The 18,016-nt window shown below is 35.9% G+C and overlaps 1 protein-coding gene across 4 annotated transcripts in view; it reads left to right on the forward strand.

Moving 5' to 3' along the window:
• The window catches only part of AKAP6 (A-kinase anchoring protein 6), a 403,733-nt gene that overhangs the window by 321,764 nt on the left and 63,953 nt on the right, over positions 1-18,016 (forward strand). For all 4 annotated transcript variants that reach the window (XM_084632749.1, XM_084632752.1, XM_084632751.1 and 1 more), the window contains exon 10: positions 15,840-15,986. In XM_084632749.1, coding sequence (XP_084488875.1) covers positions 15,840-15,986 — 147 coding nt within the window. The remainder of the gene's footprint in view (positions 1-15,839; positions 15,987-18,016) is intronic.

Consider the following 18,016-nt stretch of genomic DNA (forward strand, 5'->3'; position numbering starts at 1 on the left):
AGTCCAATATCTAGAGCCATCTTTAAAAGAAGGCAGTTTCCTAGGGCAGAAAATATAATAGGGTTCAACGTCAAACCTGTTCGGAATGATGCTCTATATTATTTAAAAGTTCTCCTCCCTCTCCCAATAGAACACCTTTCTTTCTTGCTGTGTTGATTCTGTACTTGGGACAAAATATGCAATAAAAAACTCTCTCCAAAGTTCATCACATCCTATCCAAAACTACCCAGAACATTTTGTTTAATTATCTTTATTTAAATTGGATCCTGCTCGCAGGGATTCCAGCATGTGATTGCATTGAGCTGGGAAGCAGCAAACTGTGGGCTTTTCCAGAAGACGACTCACCCCGTACTAGCAGCTGAGGCCATACGTGATTTAGATGGGGAATTAAAAGTTTTGATAGGAAAGGAACTGAATGGAGGGATATGGAATGAGCTCAAAGCTAGGGAGAAAACTGGTGGGTGGGGGGAGACGGAATTTTTTTAAATTGTAAATTCATTTTAAAAAAAATAGAAAAGAGAATAGGATGGAAAGAATTAAAATAAACCCAAGAGCAGACAATATAATAAACAAACATTACAGAAGTCATGAGAGAATACTGCAGTAGCTCCTCAGTGTAAGAATGTCTTCAGGATATAGAACACAATGTTTTCCCAAGGGAAAAACTCCTAGAAACACAAATGATGAGCTGAGGTGGTTTGAAGGCTCTTTGTGCCACCCCTATCTTGGATTCAACCAGTGACTGGACTGGTCCTCAGGGTAATACACAGAAGTCTCCAGGTTGTTCTGTTGTCAGCCAGTTACCCCAGGGTCTTTCCCAGCATCATGGATCATCATTGTAAAGGATGGTCCCAGCCATCCCTTCTTTACTCTGTCCACATTCCCTCTGGCCAGTAGTGTAAGAGCTGCTCTGGTGGCCTTACAACACTAGAAGATTCCCCTAAGCCTGAGGAATCCTCTAGTGGATTTACAATAGCTTTGTGTTGGTGGACTGAGACAAGGTGGCCTCAGTACAGCCAAGAATCTGGGCTATATTTGTTTTACCACATCCCAAAAGTCTGCTAAGCTTGGTATTGTGCCTCAAGCAGTGGCCAAACTTGACACTCTGAGGTAGGCGAACTACAGGGTTCTACTTTATTGTCTTTGGGTTTTTGTTCCTTTACTGAATCTGTTTTCCACAAATGTCTGCTTTTCTCTCTTTTAAATGTATAATTTATTCATTTGGCCACCAGGTGGCCCACCATACTGTATTGTGCATTGTACATTCTGGCTCAGGTCTTGAGAAGTGCACATAACAGTATTTATTAAAACTTCTTTTGTTATATGGCATTGTATTGTGGATATGACAGTGTGGAATTTGTTAACTCTGCATTTTATGTTCTACTGATCAAATGTAAATGTATTCACAGTAATGGGACTTTTCAGCGTTTACTGTGAATGGTTGCAAAATTAAAAACATATGTAATGTCCTTAAGTTTTTTGCATGGCTTAAATATTCAAACCTTTTTCTTAAGTGCTTAATGGATTTACCAAAGGACAGTTAACTTCTAACACTGCTATTTCTTCAACACATTATTAAAGAGGCAAAGAATAAAATCAATATAATGGCAATTTGTCAAATGTCAGTATCTAATGTCAATCACCAATGAACTGGAAGAATTATATTTAATAGGGTTAACGTAGTGCTAGTGTAGACTGTCAATGTATAAAGGCACTCTGAGCCATTCTGAAATATGTATTCATTGCTTCAATTTATTTAAACTTAAGTTATAGAGCAATGTACTATAACAGTTAGTGGAAGAATCTAAAATATTTAAAATATAAATTGGAGCTTTGACCAAAACATTCTAATAAATTCAAAAATACGAAGAACTCTGTTGTTTTCCTTTAGTATAATTAATAAGTGTAAAATGGTTGACCTAGAAAGGAAACTTAATGGTGGTTAAAAAAAGCAACTTTACTCAGACATCAGCACAGTGCAATAACTATTCAGGAAGGATGTATCATCTTAATAATAGGAGTTGCTTATTTTTCCTAATGTTTTTAACAAAATGTCCATTTTGAAAGTTGTGAGTAATCAGTTAAAGGAATGATGGGGTCCACTTTCTCCTTTCCTCCCCCCACCTACATTGTCCTTAAAGCGTTCTTTTCCCTTCTTCATATAGAATAACTGAGTACCCAGCATAGAGTAAAAGAAAAACATCACTGGGTAGAAATATCCATTGAAAGTTGATTGATTGTTGAAATCAGACAACTTGCTTCCAATCTACAGCTTGTTGTACAGTACTTATATCTTACAGGTTCGTATCTGAGCTGTCACACTAGCACTGATGACATGTATGGCTATAGGCTTTAGCTGTCCATAAAAGCAGGACCAAAATGGTCTTCAAGGGATTCCAGTAAAGGACAAGTTCATATTTATATTCTAAGTCTTTCCTAGCAAATTCAATTACAAGTAATCACTGTAATTCCATATTCCCTTCTGAGCCTTCTTCCCTAGAGATCTGTATGGTTGAAGGAGATTCAAACTTCCCTGAACTCGCTTCAGAATATTTGACTGCAAGCCTTTCTGTCTTGACTTTTCCTATCAAAAGATTGTTTTCAAAAGAATTTTGGCACCTTCATGCATTTCTGACCTTCTTAAAGATAAAAATACCTCCTCCAAATTTTAATATATACCTTTTTCCATTTCTTTATGTAGATTTCAAAAATTAAAATGCAAACCAGTCAGAGTATGGAATTATCATTCATCACCTGCAAATAGGAAGGTGTAGATACAAAACTGTGTGGCTAACATGGACACAGCTGACATGTGGCAGAGGGACTGGAAACATTAGGGGCCCAGAGTTACTTGTCTGCCAACCTCACTTTGTGACAAACATTGAAAGTTCACAAAGTGAACCTTAAATGGCCAGAGATCTGCACTGGGGAATTGCCTTTGTATAGGGGGAATCTTTACCACTGCCACCAAGCTCCACTACCTCCTCCCAGCATAACAGAAGGTAGGGAAAATGCCAGAAGTAGGGTGGAGGGACATGGCAGGGAAAGACAAGGAAATGGGGTGGTGGAACAAAGTTCTGCTATGCCTAATTCTCCACAGGTGTAAGTTAAAGCTGCCCTCGTGCATCTTCAGTTTATGCTACAGGTGGTGGCTGAGAATCAGGGAACTGTGACTGGTACCCCATCAGCTCCGCTCACCACTGCCCCAAGCTCTATTTAGGTGCATTAGAGAATCAAGCTGCAGAGTTGTGCAAAATGTGGACATTTGAGGATCATAGGCTTTTGTGTGACCATTTTGGTTCACATTAGTTGACAAGCCCAGACACTCAAAACAAAACTCATCTGAGACCACCAAATGTTTGGTTTCATGTCAGATTCCTGCAATAACACCATGTTCTGTGGGGTTTCCAAACACAACAGTTTAAGCCATAGGCAAAAGTACAACAACATAAAACAGCTGGAAACTGAAGCTAGACAAATTCAAACTGGAATAAGGCATACATTTTTAACTTGAGGGTAGGTACCAAAATCAGAACTTCTTCTCTTTTTCTTCTCCTTTGTTTTGCCCATTCTACATGATCGGCATTTCTACCTAATTTTGTTTGTGTCTTAAGCTTTGCCTAACTTGCCTACCTTAAGGAGCTGTTACCACTTTATTATAGAATCAGTCATAGAATCATAGGACTGGAAGGGACCTCGAGAGGTCATCTAGTCCATGAGAGACCCTAGTAAGAAGTGGATTCTGAATCTCAATTTCTAAGACACAGAAGGTTACAAGAATTGTGCAATTTATTGTGGATAGCATATTTTATAGATACAATGGCCACACTACTACCACTCCTTAACTAATGTTCGGTATTGCAAATAAGATACTACTGGTTAGTCTTGTAAAAACTGAACACGTCATGGAAGTCACATTTCCTACAGCATGAGTTCCCCTTGAGTAAAAAACTGCTTATGTCCCAGATTTTTAAAGGTTTTAAGTGTTGCTGCATTTGGTATTGCAATGCCTAACTGCTCTAGGAGCCTACATCTCATTTCCAAAGTGATTTAGGCACTTATATGCCTAAATCCCTTTGGCTTTCAATGGGAATTACTTTTGAAAATGAAATTTAGGCTCCTAAAGCATTTAGACCAGCAGTTCTCAAACTGTGGGTTGGGAATCCCAAAATGGGTGGTGACCTTGTTTTAACAGGGTCACTAGGGCTGGCATTAGACTTGCTGGGACTGAAGCCAAAGTCTGAGCCTCACCACCCAGGGCTGAAGCCCTCAAGCTTTGGTGCGCCCCGGGGGGGAGGGGGGCTTTGGCTTCCCCTCCCCACCCCCACCCCCGTGGCATGGCTCGGGCTTTGGCCCCCCTTCCCAGGGTCTTGTAGTAACTTTTTGTTGTCAGAAGGGGGTCGCGGTGCAATGAAGTGTGAGAAACCCTGAGTTAGACATTGCAGTGCTGAGAGCAGCAACACTGAAATAGTTTTTAAAAAAATTGAGTGGGACAAGGTGAATAAGGTAATATCTTTTACTAGACCAACATCTCTTTCTGAAAGAGACAAAATTTCAAGTTCCACAAAGCTGTTCTTCAGGTCCCGTAAAAGATACCACCTCGTCCACCTTGGCTCTCTCATATCCTGGGACCAACATAGCTACAACAACTCTTCAGAAATCTGGATTTATGTGACCCTGTTAATTATCAATGGCGAGGGAATGCATCTATACCAAAGTGTTCATAATTTCATCAGTATGTCTGTCTGAAAATATATACCTGCTACTGCAGTAGGAGAGTCATGGGTCCTGAGTGCCTTCTTATCCTGGTTCACTTAGTTTGTTTAGAATGAGATGTTCCACCATCTATTACACTTGATAGCATTAAGAAGAAAATGATTATCAGAATTTTTAACACAAGAGTTAACCTGTTTTTTCCCATATGAAAACAATTCAGTGACATTTGTGAGGAGAACAATTTATTGGCAACTCCTTTAATTTAAACCATTATCTGATTTGAGAAAGCACATGGAAGAACTTTTAATTCAGTGATAGAAATGGCACTAATGAAATGTGCATGTATGAATTTTGTTTCATATAATTTTTCTCCTCCTTGAAATGTGAATGAAAGCCAAACATCTGGATTATGTTTAAATAGCCCAAATTTCCAGTTTTTAGAGAGATTCAATCTATTTTGACACTGTACACTTAGCCTTAACATTTCTGCATGTTGTTATCATTACTTGCAATTGTTAAAAAAAAAGAAAAGAAAAGAAAAGAAAAAGTCCAGATTTAAACAAATTTAGATTCCCCTGATGCTAAAAATATTTTTTAAATAGTTCCTTCTGTCCCATACACGCAACCATATTTTAGGCTGCATCAGCATTTCCAATATAAATGTGACCTTTTTTAAGATGTTTGTAATTTGACCATAAAAATAAAGTCTCAATCCAGGAGAATTTTTTTCTTTTCATATCAAAAATGATTGAAAACAATTCAACTATGATTTACATAAAAAGGTGAAAAAGCCAAATGTGGACCTTTTGACAATTTTTAAATTACCTTTTACATACCTATTAGTACATTAACTCACAATATGCACTTTACTGATGAAAATGATGACACTGGGGTGTTTAAGAATTTTTGTTAACATAATCTCTGATTTGTATTAGAAAATTGACTACTAGGTATCGACATTATTACATTTCAAAACATTTTCAATGTGTACTGTATACCAGGGAATATATTACATATTAATTACATAACATCGTAAGTATGAATTGATGTGGTATTAAATCAGCATTGAAATGGTACATCATAATGACATTACAATTAGAGAAATTATGCTGTATTATGCCGATGAGCCATATATATTCACTGAAGATGCTTTTGGAGCTATGCTGCCATTAAGTGGTGGGAGGAGGGAACAAATGGGGCCGGCCCTAGACCAAATGGTGTCCCCCCTCCATTTGTTAAACTTTTGAGTACTTCACAGCATCCCGAGCTCGGTGTCCCTCAAACCCAGCCCCGAGGTGGTCGCCTGAGTCGCCTGCCCCTAAATCAGGCCCTAGAAGCCACCATGAATGCAGAACACTTTCATGGATTTCCCTGGTCTCCTGTGGCTACTTCAAGACCCATACATATATCTGGGGATCCTACAGATTTGGAGCCTCAGTTCATTCTGCAGTAGGGAAATCCTTCTTCCCCATTTGAGGGAACAGTTTGGGACCAACTCTGGGAGGGAAAGTACACAGAGATGTTCTCCTATGTGCTTTACCACAGGAGAGGGTAATCCATCCCTCTTGTTTTTAATCAGTCCTCACTCACTGAAAACACTTAGTGACCTCCTGAGTAATGACCGAGTAAAGACTTCAGGAAATTCTGCCTATGAAAAATACAAAGGAAATTAACTACACAAGAACATTTGTATCAAAATAGAAAAATGGTTGTGACACAGTATGACAAAAATATATGAATTTGGAATTAAACCTTTGGTGCTTTTAGAGAAGGTCTGATCTGTGTATCATGTCTGCTGCAAAACGTAGGCAAAGCCAGGTGAACGGAGGATGAAGTGAGATCCTCAGTTCATAATTTTCTTTCTTTGTGAGTTTCTGTCAAAGCCCCTGATGTTATATTAGCATCTTTTTATTTGTAAGTATAGGGCTCTGCTAGATTTGGTTAGAGACACTTTTTAAGTCTTTCTTTGACTAGTGGTTTTGAGCATCCAGTATGTAACAGTTGCATCTTGAACATTGTGTTCCCGGGCCTAAACATTTCTTCACAGTGAAGTAGGTTTCCTGTCACTGATGGGCTAAACATTAACCATGCAATGTGTTTGGCATGCCCTGACTCTGAAATTATTCCAGTGAAGATATATACCTGTTAATCCAAAGTCCTGAGGAGCTCACTGATTTTCTTATTTCTCTTACAGAAAAACTTCTTCGTGCCACTAAATAATTTAAAATTGAGAACTGGTTTAGAAACTGCTGCACACGGTTCCATAACAGGGTTATAACAATCTTTAGTCCTATCTGTTAACAGTGTTATAATACAGGTGATGCATTTCCAGTCATAACACGGACCCATGACACAATAAACATGACTGTTCAAATGGATTCCCTAGATCTCATCTACACAATGGTGGAAGACTGAGGTATGGTGGAAAAACACAGGAGGAAAAATTCCGGTGGCCAGTCTACAGTGGTGCTAGCACTGGTGCAAAGGTGCTAGCAAGAGAGGGAGATTTTCACAAATTCCTCCCTGTAGATCCACCCAAAGGGCCTCTTTAAACAGTCAAATTTACCAGCTTCGATGACAGTGTTATGACTGGAAATGCAATAGTATTATAACACTCTTTGATCTTTCTTGTACAGATGGGTGGGAAAGTGTTATTACCATGTTATGGAACTGTGTTCTAACACAATCCTCTGATGTGGTTTATTTGGCTTTGTAGATGGGCCGTACATGTATGCATCTAATGGAATCTCATACCCTGATTACCCTGGCTGTAGAAATTCAAACTATGGTATTTTGGCTATATGGTCTTAGGAGTTTAATTATGTTTAAAATCTGATTAATAGTGTAGTAAATAACTGGTATTGCTACAAAATTGCTTTCTAGAAGGTAATGGGATTGAATTTCAACACAAGTTGACACTCAATTAAAATTTCCATATATCTAGTGAATTAGCCAGTTCTTGTCTGCTGTACTAGGGTAGATGTCTTCCTGCTTAGCTGAACACTGAGTAAGATAGGCAAAATGTATAATAAAGCTAAATCAAGACTTAATGTATCTACTAAAATGCTATTGTTTGTATCAGACCAGACCAAAATCAAGTATGCAGTTTAAAAAAAAAAGCCATCCATTTTTTAAAACAAAAGTTCTCTGTATTTATAGTAAAGAAGCTGGGGGGGGGGTGGAATTAAAACCTCCTTACTGAATTGCTGCTATCAACCAATAGATCCATGGGGCTTGTTCAGCTAAAAGCCACAACAGACTTTGTAATGCAATGATGTAATCTTGGCTTTGTGTCATTTATATTCAACCTAAAAAAACAATTTTCCTGAATAGACAGGCTGACAACAATATTGTTCAGTGTTGGTTTTTATTTGGATTGTTTCCAAATGGTTCACATGCCTCCACAATAATACACCATGCCTGCTTAAGTTTTTACTCTGAATTCCTAAGTTTCCCCTTTTTCTTATATTTTATTTTTCTTTTAAAATCCTAGTTATGTTTGTGAAACTAACCAGCTTGGCCACAAAATTAGGATGTATCTTGCAGAGTGCATTCATTTTACTTTTTGCATATTTTTCCTGAGGTCATGTCAAGGTTAGTTTGAATTCCATCCTACATTAAGACTTCTTTCACAGCTATTTAGCTCTGCAGCCTACTCCCCGCTGGGGTCTGCCCCTTGGGCACGTCAAAGCTTCAGACCTGAGAAATCACACACAGATGAAGCTGTACAGTTTTTTAAACAGTTTCATCAGTAACATTTTTTCTTTCACTAGCCTTTTTTTTTTTCCATTGGAGTTTATTCTCTGAATTGCAATATCAGGAAAACTAATTTCTGTATGGAAAATTCTCTTTCACATCGAAGCTGTAAAATAGCAATGGCATTGTACAGTAAATTCCATTACCAGTCTTCCAGTTACTGAAAGTACTACAGATACTTTAATTAGTGACAGGCTATAGCTCCTTGTCTAGTAACTGTAATTGTATTATTAAAATCTGTTTGTACAGGAGATCTTAGTATTCTGAAGATTGAGAAATATTCCCAATCTATGGGCTAGATCATGAATCCATTAATCATGCTGCTGAGCAGTTAGTTACTCACAGGAGTAGCCTACTGACTTCAATGGGGGACTACTTATATGAGTAAGTGCTCACTAGTGTGAAGCAATGAGTAAAGGCTCTAAACTCAATCTTTATGGGACCTGAGAATTTTTAAGTGTGTGTGTGTGTGTGTGTGCATGCCTGTGTGAGTGCTTCACATACATGCAAGTTCTCATAAAACTGATTACCTTGAGAAACATCACTGAGACTTTCAACACACACACACACACACACACACACTGTGTATATGTACGTACACAAAAACAGTTTGGAAATTCATTTTGTGACTTGCAGTTGGAAATATATTTTCTAAAATCTGTAGTTTAGCATATTGTGAAACTATTGGTGCAACACCATTTCCTGTTTAATTGATGAAGTTAAAATGCTTGGTCGCTAATGAGAGTATTAGCAGACAATATACCCTTAACAGGCTTAAGCAGCTCAGGATTTTAAAAGCAGCTTACTGTCCTCCTCATTTTTATAAAACAAAATGTACTGCCTTCTACAGATTACTTGATCGACTGATGAAGTGCCATAATTATAGCTGTATTGCAATTTTGACAAAGCCACAATAACGGATTGTAGTTCAGTCCCCACTCTCGACACACAACTCTTTGCATTACAAAACCCAGTTTTACTGGTCTAATTCTTATTCAGAACAAAGTACACCTGGCGATGTTAACTGTATACTAAAAAGAAATCTTAAAACCTAGAAAATAATAATATTGGAGCATTTCTCTTTTTCTTATAGTTAGTTCACTGGGAATGGTATCTAATGAAGAGTTGTCTAAAGGGTTGCTTGTTTGGAACTAATTAGAGACAGATCTCCTAAATAGGAAAAGGATCATGGGAATTACATTAGGTGTCTGGAGACTTGTTATTCTTTTGGCACTCTGAGTAGATTGTTGAAGTTGTTAGGGATTCTAGAAATAGGACAACCTAATAAAACCTTCTATTTTTCTGGTTATTGGCCAACTTTTTTTTTTCCAGTAAGATTTGTGTCAACAGGCTAGAGGCTTGAAGAAAACATTTAAACATTTGTGCATTAACACATTATGGTGAAAAGAATCTTGTACTTTCACTCAGTGCATTTCAGCCTTCAATTAATGTGAAAACACTACAGTGCCTATGCAACTTCTCTTGCCTAGTGGTGCACCATTTATCATTGCAGTTTTACATTGACCTTGACACCCACTTCATTAGAATAAAGATTGTCTACCATTTAGGTTACATTGTTCCTCTGCACAGAGACCCCATGCAAATTTCTGTTCAGATAGAAGAGCTGTGAGCCTGTCAGAGGTCATCTGCATTAAATGATTGCAGCTATTTTCCAACTGCTTCTTTTCATTCTACTCAATTCAGGCTAGGAGGATCAATCAAGCCCTCTGCCTGAAACAGTGGGACTGCTGGGAATATAACTGTTTTTGGTAGTAGTGGATATGCCCTAAACAGTATTAAATATTTAATATAAACTCGTTAAAGAGCATGCAAAGTCTTCAAAAATATATTACATTTATAGTAAAATTTCAGTGGTTGGGATCACCTTCTTTCAGAAAAGCAGAACAATGGGTACCAATTGCATATTTTTTTATTGTGGACAAAATTTAGTTTACAAAGTTACTAAGCCTTTTTATTCAATTGATTTATTTTGCTTGCTGCTGGAAAGATGAATGTGAAAAACAGAAGTAAAATCCAGATTTCCTATTTTTTAAAACAAAAAATTCAGGGTGTTTGTTTTGATTTTGTTTCTGTTTTGGGAGGAGGGGGATTGTGCAGTACTGAAGTATTAAGATTTGTTTTGTGTGTCTATTTATAAATAATACTATGTGCATTAATATATATATTAAAAAAAGAAGAGTGAATGGAAATAAGTTACCAGTCTCCTCCTTGAGTTTTCTGAGTGATATAATTGGAATTAAATTATTAATGGGAGAGACTTTAAAAAAAGATTGTTTTATGATCTTCTATTAGAGAATTTGCAATTCATTTTAATATTTGTAGTTTGATTTATATTAAAGATAATGCAATCTATGTCCAATTAACAATACATGGCCAACGTAATATGATTTCCAGATCATGGAAATGAAATAAGCTAGAAGAGAAAAAACTGATTCTTAACCTCAGATGTAATTTGCTATGAGAGTTCTGGCAATTTTAAATGACATTGCACTTTTTAATTTTTCGAAAGGCTCAGCAGCAAATTTATCCCAATCAAGAAAACCTATTATTAATTTACAAGGACAATTGTAGGAGTCTTTATAATTTCCCTGTGCAATTATTTGCCATAAATTGCTAATAGTAAGACACATGCAGTTTGCAAGAAATAACGACTGCTGTTTGTCTAGACAGAACACTCAACCAAGGTCTTGAATATTGTCCAGAGGTTCTAGTTGTGATGGTTGCATATGAAATATAACCAAGCTTCTGGACAGTTTGTAAAATGTCCCACATTGATATTATGACAAAAGGTGGAAGCATTAAGAGCTGTTGTGAAGGGTAGGCTGGCCTCTAGCAGATTCCGTCACTTTGCTTGTATACAGCTGAGCTTTGGACCCTGGACTTTAGAATAAAGAGAGTCTTTGTTCATCACTGAATGGCATTAGGCATGGTGCTTCCTAAGGGGCCACCATGAAGCCTAGCATGAAGAGTGCAAACATTATCCAGAAAGCACAATGTGAGTGTGTGCAGAGAGATGATAGACACATATCTGTATATCTGCATGACTATACATATATGCAAGTATATTTCATGTATATTTTAGTGAATGTGTCCACAAAGCGTTTTTACATGTACTGACATGGACTGAATACAACTTTTTTGCATGCATGTATGTACATAGATGCACCATTTATGTACATGTATGTGTGTGTATCTGTAGCAACTGCATCACTGCAGTTTTATAAACTTGTAAAATATAATTCTGGTACAAATAAATTGCAGATCACTTAATCTTGATCTCAGTCATATACTATGTAGTGTCATTAAGAGAAAGTTAAAGTTTCATTTTGGATAATACGAATGATGGAATGTAGGTCTACAAATTGTGTAACCTTATTCCAATAACTGAGAAATTTCACTGGCTTAATTCTTCTGTACTTTGTAGCCATAGCTCCACTGTGTGTTCAGTATGTCTAGTCTCTTTTCACTATAACCAACAGAAGCACCATACAAAAGTCTTACAATGGATGTCTTAATCTCTCTGTGTGCTTTTAGAGCATTATTTTGAATTCCATCATGCAGCCTTTTTTCTTTCCTCTTCTGAAGTTTTATTACAACAACAGAATTCCCAGGGAGCTTTAGGGGCAAGGTTCGCATAATATTGTCCTAAAGTTTTGCTTTAGGGGTGGAATCTGTACCCCAGCCCTGATCATCTTTTTGTGATGTTTCTCTTTCTGAAAGATGCAGTGTGCAGTCTTACAGCGTTGTTAACGGTGTACAGATTTTTTTTTATTATTTACCAGACAGTGCACATCTACTAACCTTTCATGATGATTTCTTTCTCTGACCTCTCGGTGACTAGGCATCTTGTTCCTTAACACTGAGGGAGGCTGAAAAATGCTTGAGTTGCTCAATGTGTGCCTTCTATACCAGTTTCAAAATGGCTTATTCTTCTGGTTTCCATGGTGACAATTAACACTGTTACAAGGCATTGTTCCAGTCTCCATTTGGGCAGAATTTTCGGGTGTGATTTTCCACACACAAACACAATTATTTTTATATTTATATTTGTATATATATGTAAAGTATCCCTTAGCATGTGTCAAAAAGGGGGAGGGGTCCTCAATCAAGTCTTCCTAGATTTCATAGAATATTTCTTTCTGACAGAAATCACTTACTTCCTTTGTTTTAGAATTCAGGTACTTTTGGTTTTAAAAAAGTAGCCACCTTTAATATGAATTTGTCAAGCATCTTAATGGATAAACTCTTCAGTGATTTTTTTAAAACTCCTTTTTTTGGGCAAAAAATGTTCACATGGAGGGGAGGAAAAAGAATCGAAATTCTTAAACATAGATACCAATGCTTCTTACTTCTACTGGGTGGATTCATTAACACAAAACCAGCCATGCATGCACACACACACACAGCTAATCATGCTGTAAGTACTTAACAGTATTTCAATGTGTATTTTTTTTAAGTTTGGTGGGGCAAGTGCTGTGGAAAATTAAATATTAGTCATTTATTTATTGCAGCCACTGTGAGAAATCCTGTGACTTTAACTTTCTTAATCTCATTTTTGGCTATTGAACAGTAATCTATATCATAGCATTCAAAGACTGTCACAATGGAGCAGCCTTTGCTCACTTAATGCCGCAGCTAGAATGAATATGAAGATTAAATTATCTTCTCACCACAGGATAAAGTAGTCCTCCTAGACTAGGCTTGTGCAGCACTGATAGAGCTGGTAGCTAATTTTGCCATGCAACTGCTTAGAGTGTAGGTGTTTAATGGATTAAAAAAAAAGCATTAGCATCTAGTGCTATCAGTCCCTAAACGTTACCTGCTGTACATTAAGCTCTTTCCTTAAATTAAAATAAACACTTCACTTTAATTTTCATAAGTGAACAATACTGACTTTCACTCACATACCAATACATCTAACAATTAACTGAATTCTTTCATCTTTTACTGTTACTGTATAATGCATTCTCTATCAATCATCATCTTTTGTCATGCTTTATATACAGTAGGTTACATGGTGACAGACAGAAAGCATACATAAAGTCTAGTTTATTTTTTAATAGCCTTTTATAACATCTGTCACAGAAACGATTCATGCTATGCTACATTGCAGAATTATTTTATCTAGTCCAAAATTAAGTGAAATGTCTTAGTTTTTATGTTAACATGAACATTATTGTTATGAAACATATGCAACCTGTATCTTTTTGTCATTGATTTTATACTGCCCAGAAGTATAACCAAAATCTAGTTCAGACAATAACAACCAAATCAGTCAATCACATGTGAAAAGTGTTAACTAACCAAAGCCCGCACCAGTGTCACACAGCTAGAGGACTCTCTTAGTCTATTAATTCACTTGGAAAAAGAAAAGGAGTAATATGTACTGGGTTTCCTAGCTAAACTGGATTTCAGTGCCTAGCTATAAACGACTATGGATTCCCCTTGATATTACATGTACTTATGGAAATAATTATGCAAATCCTTTTCAGTTATATCATCGTTAAATAGAAATCAGATTACATAAAGCAGATTGTAATCTCCTCTAGTCACCATTCTTGCTGAAAACACAATAATATAGGGCCAAGAAGCATACTTGTTGAACATTTTAGTCCAATGAATCTGGGTTATCTGCGGGTTGATGCAATTCCTCGATGCAAAACCCGATTGCCTCCTGTTATCATGCATTTTTAGAAAGCACAGTCTGTTTTCTATCTATCAGAAGACAAGTTCTTTATAAATTTTAAACAATTCCTTGGTATTTACTATGAATATTCATGCAATTTTGGATTCGCAGACACCTGATCAGTGTTCATTAATAATGTGAAATGCTTTAAATCACCTCATTTAAAAGATTTTGCTCTGTGATCCACAAATGACTAATATTTTGTGAAGTTTACATAATACAAAGGATGTGCATGTGTTGTGTAAATGGAAGATTAAAATATGAAACTAACAATATGCAAACATATGCATGGAAATGCTGAGGACCTATTAGCTGAAACAGTGATTTCACACGTTTCTTATTTTCTTTAAGCTGCCTCCAATTGTTTTTTTGTTTTGTTTTGCTACAGTACACGTTCTTAGATCTGGCAAAAGCACCCATGTTTTAAACATTCTTTATTCTAGTTTAATTTTTTTATACTTAGGCCAGATATTAACATTTTGGGTAAGAGATACTGTAGTAGCTTTCTTGGCTGACTTTAAAGCAGAGAAAGCTTAATGTTGAGGATGCAGTTTGCTAATAGCTATGCATAATTTATGTAGGTTTTCTAAACACTTGTTTGGGAAAATGTGCTGTGTTCCCTTCGCTGAATAAAAGGTGCGTTTTTTGGCAATATAAGAAGTCCCATTTCAACAAATGTGCTTTTACATAAGAGTGTGTGTTGTATTTTCTCATTTACTCTGCAGTCCACTAAAACATAATTAATCATTGTAGTAACCATCATATATAATGCTAACTCAGCTCTAGCAGAACACATGTTTTAAAGAGATTTACTTACCACTATGTCATGCAGAGATGCCTGTATGTCCTTTTGTGAAAAATATAAGAAGTAGCCAACTGAAATATTTAGAGATTCACTTTAAATTAATTTTGTAAAATGTTTGTTAAACTTCTCTTTATCCTTATTTTCCATCTTCTTTTTAAAAAGGTAAATAATCACACTGGAAATAAAGAGCAATTGTAGGCTGAAGAAGCATTTGAACAGTGTGAGCATTGTTGCTGTTCTTATTTGTGCCACCATTTTAGAGCTACTAAAAGAGTGCTTCAACAAAAATATAGTCATTAAAATTTTATTGAAATAAGATATGAATAACTTTTAGCGTGGTTAAAATATGATGTCAACATATGCCATAACTGCATAGCTCTCAACTTCCTGAGGCCCAAATATGGGGCAAAACCCAACAGGACAAACAAGAGAAAAAAGTTGTGCCGGAAGCTTACAACAATGTGAAATGTTTTCATTTTCCTAGTTTCACGTTCATGCTTCAGTATTTCTGATAGGAATAACATACCTTAATAAAACACCTGATTTCAGGGACACAAAGGTAGATCAGGTTCTAGATGAGGGACTGTTGGAAGATATGTCTAATTTTGTTGTATGCAATCAGTTGCCAACTTTTCTCACTTAAACCTCACCCATGCAAACCACCTGTTCACTGTGCATCTGAAATCCTATGGAAAAATCCTTCCCAAGACACATTAATAAGGTTGTGTGTTTTGATATATAAAAAAGGAAGCTCTGTGATCAGGATGACAATTGAGCTTTTTGATTTTTAAGGGTGAATTTTAATAGAGAAAACAATTTACTGTAGCTAATGTTATCTTTTTCTTCTCATTTTAGAGATATAATGTAGAAATGTCAATCAGGCACCCGAAAAAGATGGAACTGCTTAGTAAGGTTGAAGCTTTGAAGAAAAGTGGTATTTTACTACCAAATGATCTCCTTGAAAAAGTGGATTCAATTAATGAAAAATGGGAACTGCTTGGGGTATTTGCATTTTTATTACTATTTGTGGGTTATGTGTACATTTTTGTCTGTTGAAGTACGCTGTCTGTCTGATTTCTAATTTGAGGCACAAATATCTTGCTCTTTCAATTCACTACATACGTTTCAAACAAGCTACTCATACTATTATAAAAAAAACTAGTATTTTCTTCTTCTGTTAATTTTTTTTATTCCATGCTTGTCACCTGTCTTACTTTAATAATTTTAGTTCTCTAATACATAAAGAATGTAAGTAAAATATGCCGTGTATTATGGGCATGCACCAAGTCAACTATAATACAGTATATCTGATATACACTGGCTGTCATGCTTGAGTGAATGTTAATAGAATTTATTCTGAAGGTACATGTTAGAGACATCTACTGTTTAACTATTTACTATACCCTTAAGATGAAAAGTGGGCTTGTCACTACATATTTCAGGTGATATTTATGGCTCAAAAACAAATATGCAAATTTGGTACAAATCTGAATACCTGAATCTAAGAATGCAGCCAGGATATGTTTCATGCTGCTGTATTCAGCTCACTTTTGACAAAAGCCAAAAAAAAGTTTCATGTAATTCATTTCACGCTATGATGGGCTGGGTCTCAGCCAAAGAGTGAGATACAAGAATTTGCAAAAAAAGCAATATAGTGATTCTGTTACCCAGAGACTAGTGATGGCACTGTACAGGATACACCATTGTCCTACTGTTGTAAGACAGCTGAGAGAGAGAGAGAGAGAGAGAAGTTAAACTATATTTTTTCATCCACTTCTCTACTTAATTGCCTACACTTCAAATCAAGGGTAAGATAAATTTATAAATTACTTTAAATGATTAATTATAGATGTGTAATATTAGCAATACAGTTGTACAGCATACTTTTGCATGCTATTATCTTACTTTTAGAAATGGTATTTCTAATATATTGCAAATAAAGCTACATACACAACTTGTCAGGGTCAGCTTAGATATTGGCTTACGTCATTTTAAGTTGTGTAGTAATACAAAAGCCATTTTACATGTTTTTTCTTCTGTGCGGTTCAGCTGTTTCAAACAACTTGAGTCTATGAATGTGCCAATTGTCACAAAAAGTTGTTTGTCCTACCAGTAGTTTAAAAAGTAATGTGCAGCATTTCTAAATTCATTGTTAAATGATTGAACAGCAGTGTTATCATTCTTAAAAAACAGAATTTGCTAAGTTCTTAGTCTAGCTTTTTCAACTAATGAAGAATTATGGCAACCAATTTGTATTTAAATTGTTTAAAAATAATTCTATTTATAAACCTTGGTTGACATTTGTGACTTGAAGCACATTTAATCAATTTAATTCAAGCTCAATACCACACCTCTGGTTACACTTGATAGGATATAAAGACAGTTTGAAAGCAACTAATGTATAATCCTTCTTAAAATCAGTTTTCAAAATGTAAATAAAAAAACTACCCGGTCTTTTTAAAAATACATTTAAAAAACCTTATCTCTCAGCGCATTAAAATCAAAATATAATTTTAGATTACTTTTGGAATCAATTTCTGCATTTACAAGAAAAATAAAAAATACAGTTTTCCTGCTAAATGCTATTTCATGTATAATAAGCAGAATTGGATAGAGTTTTGCTTAATTCAATAAAAACCTCTGCAGAAACTAGCAACACTAGGCGAACTGTTTTAATTGGCATGATTACATTTTAATTGGCATGAAAAAAATTAAAGACAGATTTTAACTTCTAACAATGGTAAAATAGAGGGATATGGTTTTTAATATTACTTTCATCTAAGGTGAACAGTGTGGAATCGAAATACATTAGAATGAAATGTCAGTGGTGCGTACAGTTTAATCTGTGAAATTTTGTCCCCTGTGCTGAATATTACTCTGTCTCAATTGCATATTAAACAACCCTATCAAGGCAGGCATTGGCATCTGCTGTGCTGACACAAATTGTGAATTAAATGAAATTGATGTCCTCTGTCGTATATTTATGAAGACGGACCATTCTCTGAAGTATTCTGTTTATGAAGAATTTATGA

Source organism: Lepidochelys olivacea (assembly GCF_965140295.1).
Source record: "Lepidochelys olivacea isolate rLepOli2 genome assembly, chromosome: 6".
NCBI lineage: Eukaryota > Metazoa > Chordata > Testudines > Cheloniidae > Lepidochelys > Lepidochelys olivacea.